Below are 12,760 nucleotides of genomic sequence, written 5' to 3'. Positions count from 1 at the left end.
CGAAGATAACGATTTAAATAGCACTATTCTTCTAGCTCAGATGAATTATGTTGTTTTGTACCTTCTTCAGCTGTTTCTATGTTTTACTTACTGTAGGCCTAAATTAGATGTTTTAATGTGGCCTAGAGGAAAAACAGGCCAGGGGGAAAAACATACATGAAGTTATTACAGAAGGTTATGATAATATAGAATTGTGTTGCAAAAAATACAGTGCAGAATGTGTAAATATATTTTAAAAATTTGTAAGTCTGATATTTTCCAACTGGATCGTCCTCTCTTAAAACTGGGAAATACATCTCAAGAGTGCTAAATAATTTGGATTATTTTTACATTGAGTATTTTCATGGAACCAAGAAACATTTTTAGATGATTTCACTGTGTAATTTCTATAGTGTGGGTAAAAGATATTTCTACATCGCACAATTAATCCAAGACTAGCATTTCATTAATAAAGAAGAAAAATACACTTTAAGTACTGTAAACACGGCTCAAAAAAACACATCCATATCCAATTTTTATGATTTACTTTGAAAAAAGCTCTTTCTTTCCTAATGGAAGCTGAACTTTATCATAAAATCTGACTTGCCTTTGGCTCTCTCAAAGCTGAAGGTGGATTTTATGTTCAAGCCTGACAGATACAATGGCCTATGGTTCTAAAACATTTCATTATTTCTTGTGTGTTCTGGTTTCAGATTTTCTAGCTTATCTCACTGGCTGTGTTTGGCGAATTTCCTATTTGTGAAGACCTCGAATCTTCTGGGCATGTATAAATCTGGAGATGTATAAATCTGTTCATTTTAATTCAAGTTTCCTATTAAAGCAAAATAAAACATGCAGTTGTTAGGCCTTTACTGTCTAACATCTACGTAAGGAACTCACCTTCCCAAGGGCCCGACCGCCACGGTCAAGTTCCCTCCAAGCGTTAGATTTCCGCCTTTCGCAAAAGCTTCCACAGCACGGTCATAATTCAGAATTATCACCAAGTCTGACACCTAAAGTGTAGAAACCCACTGACTTAAAAATAGTTAAGAGTAAATATCATTTAAAATTCATCTTCACTAAAACTCAACGACACCGTATGCATTACAGCAAAACATCAATAGAGACAGGAAAGAATGTGAGACAAGAGCCGTATTTTTATTTTGAGCTGATGAATGATGAAGCCAATATTGCCACAGGTAATTACAGCAAACCCCAGTGAGCATTTACTGTGCACCATGTGGATACTATGAGGTTTGCCTGCATCTTGTCCTTTAATCTTCCACACAACCTGGTCGTGTAGGTGGTGATCCTAGGGTTTAGTGGGGTTAGGTAAACTGTCAGTGCTAACAAGTCAAACAAAGGTTGGAGGAAGGGATCCGACAGGCTCTCTGATCTCATCAGACTAAACACTTCGTACAAGCCAAGCCCGAAGAGCACAGCACCAGGGATGCTGGGGCTGAAGGTCCTGAGAGACTTTCTACACTTCCCTCCTGGCCAGTGGTGTGCTCCTTACTAGGAAGCTGAACCTGGGCCACTTCACTACAGGTCACAAAAGCTCAACATATCAGAAAGCAAAGTAGTTTCCACTAGGAATGCCTATTTCCATGACTTAATTTTTCTTTTTTTTTTGAGAAAGAGTTTCATTCTTGTTGCCTAGGCTAGAGTGCAGTGGCATGATCTGAGCTCACTGCAACCTTCACCTCCAGGGTTCAAGTGATTCTCCTGTCTCAGCCTCCCGAGTAGCTGGTATTACAGGTGTCCACCACCACACCCGGCTAATGTTTTGTATTTTTAGTAGAGATGGGGTTTCACCATGTTGGTCAGGCTAGTCTTGAACTCCTGACCTCAGGTGATCCACCTGCCTCAGCCTCCCAAAGTGCTAGATTATAGGCGTGAGCCACTGAGCCCAGCGGACTTAATTTTTCTCTAAATAAACGCAGAAACTACAATGAGATTCAACCAAATGCTCAAGGCAAGTCAACATAGCGAAATCATTTGTTTCTCAAATTCATCACTGCAGTGTGGAAGCCCAAAGTTAGACCTGAAAAATAACATGACCCATCAAATGAGAGGCAGCACGGGTCAGGGGAGGAAGCATGGGCCAGGGGAGGCAGCACGGGCGAGGGGAGGAAGCACAGGCCAGGGGAGACAGCACGGGCGAGGGGAGGCAGCACGGGTCAGGGGAGGCAGCACGGGCGAGGGGAGGCAGCACGGGTCAGGGGAGAGAGCACGGGTCAGGGGAGAGAGCACGGGTCAGGGGAGAGAGCACGGGTCAGAGGAGGGAGCATGGGCCAGGGGAGGCAGCATGGGTCAGGGGAGGCAAGATGGGCCAGGGCACCCCTGAGTGTGGAGAACCAATGTCCATCCCAGCTCCGTTTCTCGAGAGCTGTGGACCTTGTGGGTCTTCTAACCAGCCTCTGTGTCTCTGACCGCTCTGTGTTTAATATTTGCTTTACCAGGACCCATACCTCATGGAACGATCGTCAGAATCAGATAGAGGTGTCAGGTGCACCTGGAAGTTGACAGAGTGCTGGCATGGGGCTCAGTATTTGGGTTCAAAAGTAAAACTAGCTAGGTGGGAACTCCACGACTCCCTTTTGCATGCTGTGCGACCTTGGGCAAATCATTGAGCTCTGGAAAATGGGTGTAATAATAGCAGCACATATTCAAGGCTGTTTAGGGATGAATTGAAATCAGTTCAATACAACACGCAAAGGTCAAGCAGACTCGTGTTTAAAATATGCCTTCATTACAGTTACTCACATTTTTAATCAAATCAGTGCTCTCAAGTCAACGTTTTCATATGAATGACAGAAAAATCCTGTTATAACCAAATGAGATTATACTTGAAAGGCCCTAAGAGAGTTCCTGATACAAGCATGTTCTTAATAATGCTCAACTTGAATCATTTTATGAAATAAAATACACTTAAGATCTGTAGGACAAACTAAGTCTATCAGACAGCTGACCCACACAGGATGCTTCAGCTTGACGCTTGCCAACTGCTCATTTTATTTTACATATAGACAATTTCTGACGATTATGGTGCTGAATGACAGATAATTATTTAGCTTTTCTTATGCAAAGTTAAGCATTTTCGCCAATGATTGTATAACCTGCATCTTATATGTATTTTTAGATAACAAATTTGCCTTGCAGAATACTTGCCACATACACACTCAGAAAATACACATTTCTACCCATGACCTTGTAGCTACACTGGTTCTTATGTTCTGCTTTGGCTTGGTGCATCATGGTACAGTTAAGTAAGGCCAAGCTATGAGAGGCAGCTGAAGGAAAAAAATTTTTTTTATTTTTTTTTGGTCTGATCTCTCTTTAGTTCTTTTGAAATAAGAATAAGATAACATTGCGTTTTTTGGTGACACTACCAATTAGCTCAAGAACCAGGTCAAAAGCTCTGCAGACAGCTTGGCGAGCCTGTGAGCAGCAACAGTCCTCAGTTTATTTCCACAACGTAGAAGAAGGAGCAAGACAAATTTCCTGCAGGAATCTGGATCAGCTGAACAATACGTTGGGACAGCACTCTCAGAAACCCTGTAAGTGTTTGATAAGACTTCTTCAGAAGTTTGCATTAAAACTCAACTATATCACAGTCTGATTAAAGAAATAAGACTTGTGTTTTATTTATGAGATCAGTAGGGTGACTATGGTTCACAACAATCTATTGACTATTTCAAAGTAGCTAGAAGAGAATAATTTGAATGCTTCCAGCCTAAAGAAATGACAAATATTTAAGGTGACAGATATCCCAATCACACTGATTTGACCTTTACAAATTGTATGCATGTATTAAATTATTACAAGTGCCAGGAAAATACGTACTCCACTATAAATCAAAAAATAAAATTAAAAAATAAAACAATAACTCAGATGCAAGTGTTTCAATTAAATACATTCTTAAATATAAGAAAGTGAAAAACCACAACTGCCATGGAGGGGAAGCTGCAGGACAGAACGTCCCTCTTTTCTGCAACTGAATGTCCCGAAAGCAGCTCCTTGGAAGGTGCCACCCCATGTCCCTCTCGTGTGGTCAGCCTGCTTCACACTCACACAGCCGAGTCCTGGGCTGTCGTCCTGTCAGAGCCTCACCCCCTTTTGGATGATTGACTGCTGTCAGCCTTCAAGCCCCACATCTGGACAACCTGCTAAGAAAGCTGGGCTCCCTCCTCCGGCCTGCAGTTCTCTCACGCCACTCTTGGGCTGGGCTTGGAGCCTGCCCCACTCTCCCTACCCCACTCTCCCTAAAAGCCTCACTACAAGGGGAATAAACGTTTTCCTCCCTCCTTGTGTGTGGCATGACCAGTCTCAATATGCAAACCAAGCTCAAGTGGAGGGCCCTTCCGGCAACACCCTCCATGCCTCGGAACAACAGATCTTTTCCTTACATCCCATTCTTAGGGGGCTTAAAAACTGGACTCTGGTCTCTAACAATAATTTATCCTCAACTGTAACCCAGATACCTTCCTCTTCAGTAAAGTGAAAGGGCCCATCTAAATTCTCCCTGGAAAAAGCAGAGTCATTTTTGTTTTTTCAAATTCCAATCTTGAGTAAGAGCCAGACTGCTCTGGCTTGATGGCCCAGTGTGAGCTCTGGCACTGGAAACACAGCAAAGGACTGTACAGGTCCAAAGCCAAGGCAACAGCAGGACTTTCTGAGCTTTGGGCTTTGCTACAACTGTTATCCAAAAATAATCCGTTAGTGGTATTTAAACGAAATGTAGCATTATCTTTCCTCAGACTACCGACTTTCACATCTTCCCTTCTCACAATCTCAACTCTCTTGACCTATCTCTCTCTTTACCACAAAAACTTCCCCCTCCCCCAAAGTAATCCCTAATCCAGATACAGGTATTCAGTCACTAATTTAGACCATTATTCAGTACCTCTGATGTTCCAAGAACAGGAAACTCTCCGCCCTGTAGAATCTGGGAGTCTAAAGGTTGAGATTGTCAAACATAAATTAACCCATGCCGGCCTTCTGGCTAAGCTTAGGGTCACTTACACTTACGCCCCTGGAAGAATGAGTCTGACATTCACTCTCCAGTGAAACCAGGGCACAATGCAGTAAGCTATCCAGAAGCAGCCTCAGGCAGCAGGGGCTGCAAAGCAGCATCCTTTGCATAACTAGATCTTGTTAGTTAAGAGAACTGACCTTAAGAACACACAATCTGACCTTAAGGATGACACTAGAGCAGAGGAGTCTGAGGCGGAGGGAGTCATGGCAGGACAAGCGTTTAGAAAATTTCTTCCACTCTTTGACCAAGTAGTATTGGTTGAAAGGAGTGCTGCTGAAACTGGAACCAAAGGAGGCATTATGCTTCCAGAAAAATCTCAAGGAAAAGTACTGCAAGCAACAGTAGTCGCTGTTGGATCCGGTTCTAAAGGAAAGGGTGGAGAGATTCAACCGGTTGGCGTAAAAGTTGGAGATAAAGTTCTTCTGCCAGAATATGGAGGCACCAAAGTAGTTCTAGATGACAAGGATTCTTTCCTATTTAGAGATGGTGACATTCTTGGAGAGTACGTAGACTGAAATAAGTCACTATTGAAATGGCATCAACATGAAGCTGCCCACTCCACTGAAGTTCTGAAATCTTTCATCATGTAAATAATTTCCATATTTCTCTTTTATAACAAACTAAGGATAACTAATGAAAAAAAAAAAGAACACACAATTAAGATTGCAATCTTTTTCCACCAGGATTCTCTAAGAGAATTAAGCTCTAATGTCCTAAGGCATCCATTGCAACGAATAGGTTAGCATCTCCCCAGATATTCTAGAGTAATAGCACAAATAATTAAGAAGGTGGTACTCAAATCCCTTTCTGTGTTTAGAAGGTCAGATGAAGAACCTGGAGCAAATGTTAGGGTTTTGCAGCACTGGACAGGTAGAAGGTGTGGGAGGTGTCCGAAGGAAAACTGAGACTGACCCAGGCACAAAACAATGTGCCACAACTTTAGCCCAGAACCGGCAAGCTTTGCTGTCAGTCACAAGTATCCGCAGGGAAAGGGGGTACTTAAAGACCATTTTATTCAACTTTACAATTTTTTATTTTACAGATTTGATTCAGGAAGATTAAGTACTTTGTTCAATGTTCTGTAACTAATAAAAGAAGAGCTAAAACTTAACAATTACAGTTGAATCTCCATTCCACCATAGAATGTATCTACAAATCAGAATGCCATGGCAATGGTGGCATAAAGAGGCCACAGACCCTCTCGAGAGCGAAATAACCACAACTGGTAAATTATTTTAAAAATTAACACTTCTGGAAATTGTCCTAAGGGCAAATGGCAAGTGAAGAAAATGAAGACACAATGATTCAATAAACACTATTAAATATTGGTGAGGACAGAGAGAGTTGGTGACATTTGAGCTACAACCTGTGCCCTGCTGCAGGACGGCCTGATGGAAGCTCCTCTTGGGGAAGGGGGTTTGCAAGAACACGGACTTCCTTCCCCCAGCCCCTGGTCAGGGCTGCAGTATCTCCACAGGAGAGGCTTGCTGCCAGCATTTCTCTTCCCACAGCTCCATTTACAGAAGCTCCATTCCAGGCAAGAGCAGCTGAGAGGTCTGGAGCTTCCTTCCTCCACCCAGAACCCATGTGTAAGTGGAGGCTCCAGCCCAGCACAACAGTTCAGGAGCACCAGGGCCCAACCCACTCTGGCCCCAGTTCACCTGTGAGGCAAAAGCTCCACGCTGACAGAGGCAAGCCACACTACTCCCCCGCCCAAGGCTGCAGGAATGTCACTCCAGGAGAGGTGAGCCCCTGCCCCAGCCTCCAGCTCTGGAGCAACAGCACAGAGATCCTGGGCAGAGACAGAGACAGGCTACAAGGGCAGGCAGCTCCAAAGCTCTCCCCAAGGGAAGTGAAATTTTTTGGAACAGAGAGTGGGGAAGTTCAAGGGTGATGATTTTGGTGATGATTTAAGATGAGGTATTCAGTTCCATGACAGCAACAAGCTAAACCACAGGTGGTCTAGAAAATTATCAGGGAGAACCAGGGACAGAGATAGCTAAGAAGAGCCCTCCTGAAACAGAAATGAGCTTCAAAGACCACCTGTGCACAGGAGCACAATTTTAACTGGATCAAACTGTGGAGAAATTTATGTCCCCAGGGCATTGTTGGAAACAATGGAGCAATCAGCAGGCAGTTAGTGGAGGCTAACAACAGTGTGTCATACCAAGGGAGACAAACAGCTTAACAGACAGGTCTGGGACAGGGATAGTCAGAACATCTGTCATCTCAGGAAAACTGTATGCATGCCCATAGACAACATTGGAGGCTTCACAGTAGCGGGGTACAGAATTCATTCAAACAGTCCAGCCAAATCTCTAAACAAACAATAAGAGGCTCCTGGGGGAGAGGGTGAGCATCCAGAGTTGATACAATATAATATCTAAAATTTCTGATTTTCAACCAAAAATAAGAAGACAAACAAAGAAGCGAGAGCATGTGACCCATACATAGAAAACAAATTAAAAACAGAAGCAGGCGAGAATGACTGCCTTTCAGATGGTCCAGCTATCAGATTTAGCAGACAAAGACTTTAAAACAGCTGTCATAAATATGTTCAAAGAATTAAAGAAAACTATGGTTAAGAAGTAGAAAAACGTACCATGAGAATATCTTATCAAATAGAGAATATTGATAAAAACATAAAATTATATAAAAGAACCAAAGGGAAATTCTGGAGATAAAAAGTGTATTAAGCAACAAGAACAATTTAATTTACTATAGGAGTTCAATGGTAGATCTGAGCATGCAAAATAAAGAACTGGTAAATCTGAAGATAGGTCAATAGAAAGTCTTAAAAACTAAGAGAAAGAGAGTGAAGGAAAATTAACAAAAACACAAGAAACTTCGGACACCATTAGGTGCACCAACATATGTGTGATATAAGTACTAGAAGGCAAGGAAAAAGAGAAAGAAGCAGAAAATTTTTTCAAAGAAATAATGGCTGAAAATTCTCAATCTGATGAAAAACATGAATCTACACTCAAGAAGCTCAACGAATTCTGAGTAGAATAAATGTAACAAGATACATTCCAGATAGATAATTGTAAAAAATCTTAAAACTCAAGAGAAAAATCTTGAAAGGGGCAAGAGAAAAATGACTCATCACATAAAAGGAACCCCAGTTAGGCCGGGCGCGGTGGCTCAAGCCTGTAATCCCAGCACTTTGGGAGGCCGAGACGGGCATATCACAAGGTCAGGAGATCAAGACTATCCTGGCTAACACGGCGAAACCTCACCTCTACTAAAAATACAAAAAAACTAGCTGAGCGATGTGGCGGGCGCCTGTAGTCCCAGCTACTCGGGAGGCTGAGGCAGGAGAATGGCGTGAACCCGGGAGGCGGAGCTTGCAGTGAGCCGAGATCGCACCACTGCACTCCAGCCTGGGCGACAGAGCCAGACTCCATCTCAAAAAAAAAAAAGGAACTCCAATTAGAATAACAGATAGATTTCTTGTCAAAAACAGTAGACTTCAGAAAACAGTAGGATGACAAAATGTTGAAACAAAGAACTGGTCAACTTAGAATCTTATTTTTTCTTTTTCTTTTTTTTTTTTTTTTTGATACACACTTATGGAAGGCAGCAAGGGCAACGCCTAGAGGGAATGTGTAGCTGTAAATGTGTCTATTAAAAAAAAACAGATCTTGAGTCGGTAACTTGAACTGCCTTTCAACACGGACGAAGACGAGTTTAACTGAACTTTAAGCAACAGCCTTGCTTGGACCTTTCCCCTTCTTTACCCTGCTTCCCTTAGTACCTTCAGTTTCTTTCCCCGAAGAACACTGGCTCGGTATATCACATGTACTTGAACTGGTATCAGGCTCCGCTTCTAGTGAACCCAATCTGACAACCACGCACTAGCTGTGTGATCTTAGGTAAGACCTAATGTCTCTGTATATTGAAAATAATGTGGACTTTGCCTACCTTGTATAGTGCCCTGAAAACGATGGCTTGTTATGCAGATGAATGTGACAGTGAGGTGGCCTTTACTTTACCACCCAAACACCTGTGAAACCAAGATCAAGTAACTTTCCTGAACCTTCCTTTTTTCCCCATTGAGGGATGTGCAGACAAGACAGACAACAGGAAACTCTGTCTTTTGTATAACATGCTGCCTAGATGTGGGACCAGACGCTTCCCAATCTGCCACTCTCTGGCTACCTCCTACTGGAGAATTCCCATGGCTTGGTTATTTTACGAATAAAATGAGAGCAATGGTGACCACCTTCCATGGCTGTGAAAATGGTTCCGTACGAGTGCGTACAAGTTTTGTTAAAAAATGGCCGGGCGCGGTGGCTCACGCCTGTAATTCCAGAACTTTAGGAGGCCGAGGTGGGCGGATCACGAGGTCAGGAGATCGAGACTATCCTGGCTCACACGGTGAAACCCCGTCTCTACCAAAAATACAAAAACCTAGCCAAGCATGGTGGCAGGCACCTGTAGTCCCAGCTACTTAGGAGGCTGAGGCATGAGAATGGCGTGAACCCGGGAGGCGGAGCTTGCAGTGAGCCGAGATTGCTCCATTGCACTGCAGCCTGGGCGACAGAGCAAGACTCCACCTCAAAAATAAATAAATAAATACATAAATGAGAATAGAATGGCAGATAGTTATTCAACAAATACTGGATAGTACGAACCGAGGACGTGCGTGCCCTCTATGTGCTTGAAAGGAAAACCCTGTGTGGTTACAGGCCCGTCATTGTCCCGTTTTACAGAAAGGAAGTATTCATGGGTGTCTCCTCGGTCTCTGTGGACGTAGCTGTGAAGTTTGAGAAAGTCTCTGCCCTCCTGGTACTCACAGTCCACTTCAGGGCTGGTCCTTACTATTTGTGGCTACTAGGACATGCATGGTAGGAGCAAGTTCCAGGAGAAGCCAGGCCCGAAGGGGACGCTCACTCAGCCGGTCACCTGAGTCAGAAGTGCCCTCAGAGGTCGGTCCCTTCAGGAAAGACGTGTCCACCCTCCAGCCCCCGTGGTCTCGGTGGCACCAGACCTGCTGTGATGAGAACAGCCTGAGGGAGCCGCTCTAGATGCCCCGTGCTCCTGTTCTGACTCCCTCCCTCATTCAGACAGCAGGCGGGAGTGCTCTGTTAGGATGGAGGCTTAGACAGAATCTGAGAGTGCTTCACGGAGAGCAAACAGGGCTTTCTGTTAACATCGAAAACCAGCCGACTGCTGTGACACCACTCACTCACGGTTACACACAGAGACCTATCTGTGGGGCTCTGAGAAGCAAAGTCAGCTCATAGTTAAGAAGTTTAAAGCTCATGTCTCCAATCCCCAGGAGATGCTTCTTATCTCTGTTTGAAATTGACATTTAAAAGTTAATAGTTATGTTATTTAAATGAAATTCCATAGTTAATTTCCATACTGTCATAAAGACAGGCTTTGCAATAAAAAGTTTCTGTAAATGGCAAGCCTAAATAAGCTGCAAAGATGAAGAAGATATTAACAATAGAATTATATTTTGTGTCATTTCAAGTGCTTTTACTGTAGAAATCCACATTTAATCACCAATATAGGCCCAGAGACTTATATAAGGCTATTTTTAACTGTGTTTTGCAGATGAAGCCAAGGTGTGGAGAAGAAAAGCTATTTCCTAACGTCACAGAGTGGAAACACCCAGGTCAGAACTGGAGCCAGAATGGTCTGACCCAGTCTTCTCTCTCATAGCTCACCCCTATCTCATATTGTCTTTTAAAAATAATACTGTGTATCAGTCTAAGGCCGGGCACGGTGGCTCATGCTTGTAATCCCAGCACTTTGGGAGGCGAAGGTGGGCAGATCACCTGAAGTCGGGAGTTTGAGACCAGCCTGACCAACATGGTAAAACCCCATCTCTACTAAAACTACAAAATTAGCTGGGTGTGGTGGCGCATGCCTGTAACCCCAGCTACTTGGGAGGCTGAGGCAGGAGAATTGCTTGACATCGGGAGGTGGAGATTGCAGTGAGCTGAGTTCGCGCCATTGCACTCCAGCCTGGGCAACAAGAGTAAAACTCCGTCTCCAAAAAAAAAAAAAAAAGAAAAGAAAAAAATACTGTGTATCAGTCTATAAAATGTTTAACGTCTTTCTATTTTGTTTACTGGATCAAGAGACCACATTTTACTTGTACTTGTTTTTCAGGGCTACTAATGTGCCCTGTGGCTAAAAGTCCAAAATTTTCAAAGAATTACCACGGAAACTCAGCTTTTGATCTTTAATATATTGAAATTTAATACAGACATCATTTCTGAGTCTCTCATCATTTTTGAAATAAATGCTCAAAGCATGCCCCCAGCCTCACAGGGAGCCAGAGGGTTGTGGGAAGAAGGGGTTGCGACTCAGCCCAGTTTAGCAGTCTGATCTGTTGACAGAAAAAGGCCCTTCTACAGGGAGGGCCAGGGGACTGGGTGGGGGTGGGGAAAGGGGAAGGGGGGGAGGGAAGGGAGAAGGAAAGGGAGGGAAACCACAGTCCCTGATGAAAATACACTTTCCACCAGAGGGCGATAGTTTTGAAAGCTTTGATTTGGTTGCATATGGTACAAAAACGCAGTCATGATAAGCAAAACTGAAATATGTTTCTTTTATACTACAGATTCATACAGCACTGAGTAAGAAAGATTGAATAAAGATGAAAGAAGAGTTAGAAATACTTCCTCCTAATAAGGCTGAGGGAATTTAAAACTATGCCAACAGGGCAAATCTACAAAGGATAGTTTAGGAAGAAATGGACTGAAATTTGAGAAGAAAATGAATTGAGCGTACCAGGAGATTCGATTTCCAGTCCCTTGCAAAACGACAGACTGATGATGAGCATCAGCCCTAAGAGGATCCCTGTGTAGGAGACCTCTGTGAGCATACACATCCGCCCGACAGACGCCAGACTCCCAGGAGCAACGTTCTAAACTGAAATAATGTGAAGCTCTTCTCTACTTAAAGAATTTGGAGGGATATGACTATCATATGTTGTAAAACTGGATTTTTCCACAAATGATGATGCGCTCACTGCCCACGTGATTTCAATGTCCACTGAAGGAGAAGGGTGGCTTTGCCATGAGCAGTCCATAAACTGCCAATGACAGCTGGCCGGGTGTTGAGATGTGCCTGTTACACAAATGTACATGAGACAGAAGCAGATAAAATGGCAAATGAAAGAAACCCTACTCCTAATGAAAGAAAAGGAAAGAAAATGGGAACCATCAGATAGCTTTAGTTGGACATTCATTGAGAAAATAAAGGAAACAATTTTTCCTAGCTGCCAACGGTAACAATAAGAACACTAGGAAACCTCTCAGTTTTCACGGATTGCATCTTAAGTGTCTTCAGAGGATATGGCAGTTGTATGGACAAGCACAACCTACTTACCTCAATTCCTATTTCAAATCCCCCACCAAGGCCAGCTATCCCAATGGCTGAGGGTGCAGACCATTCTAATAAAAAAAACAAACAAATGTTATCCTAACATTAAAACACCCTCAACATGTGAATATAGGAGGGAAAAATGCTAAAATCTAAAGAGTGCTTCTATTTAAAATAATGAGACTTGGTATTTCCCCCTGTTTTAAAGTGTTCTTCAAAAAGAATATGTAATTTTTAAAAAGTTGAAAATATTTGAAAAGTATTAGCTATTCATTACCAGTCTCATAGCCTTACAAGCTCACATCCTCTAATCTTTCTCTACCAACATGCATAAGACCAAACTATTGGTTCCCTAACCATTAACCATACAGAGCACCTGGTAACTTCAACTGTCAATACTTT

At 43.0% G+C, this 12,760-nt stretch overlaps 2 protein-coding genes across 11 annotated transcripts in view; one reads left to right on the top strand and one right to left on the bottom strand.

The window, feature by feature from the left end:
• The window catches only part of SH3YL1 (SH3 and SYLF domain containing 1), a 45,526-nt gene that overhangs the window by 15,892 nt on the left and 16,874 nt on the right, over positions 1 to 12,760 (bottom strand). For 9 of the 10 annotated variants that reach the window (XM_033176704.1, XM_033176706.1, XM_033176705.1 and 6 more), the window contains 2 exons: positions 12,365 to 12,429; positions 880 to 992 (listed from right to left, as the gene is read on the bottom strand). In XM_033176704.1, the coding sequence (XP_033032595.1) occupies positions 880 to 992; positions 12,365 to 12,429 (178 nt within the window). The remainder of the gene's footprint in view (positions 1 to 879; positions 993 to 12,364; positions 12,430 to 12,760) is intronic. The other variant, XM_033176711.1, reaches the window with a different exon arrangement.
• On the top strand, positions 5,192 to 5,664 carry LOC117062811 (10 kDa heat shock protein, mitochondrial-like). The gene has a single exon (XM_033176719.1). It carries the CDS (start codon positions 5,221 to 5,223, stop codon positions 5,530 to 5,532), a length of 312 nt encoding a protein of 103 aa, XP_033032610.1. The 5' UTR covers positions 5,192 to 5,220; the 3' UTR covers positions 5,533 to 5,664.

Source organism: Trachypithecus francoisi, unplaced genomic scaffold (genome assembly GCF_009764315.1).
Source record: "Trachypithecus francoisi isolate TF-2019V2 unplaced genomic scaffold, Tfra_2.0 Lachesis_group17, whole genome shotgun sequence".
Lineage (NCBI taxonomy): Eukaryota > Metazoa > Chordata > Mammalia > Primates > Cercopithecidae > Trachypithecus > Trachypithecus francoisi.
This window is presented reverse-complemented; position numbering and strand designations above follow the sequence as displayed.

Bases quoted from the DNA above. Each gene is read 5' to 3' on its own strand.
- LOC117062811 (XM_033176719.1), top strand. From the start codon at position 5,221: ATGGCAGGACAAGCGTTTAGAAAATTTCTTCCACTCTTTGACCAAGTA.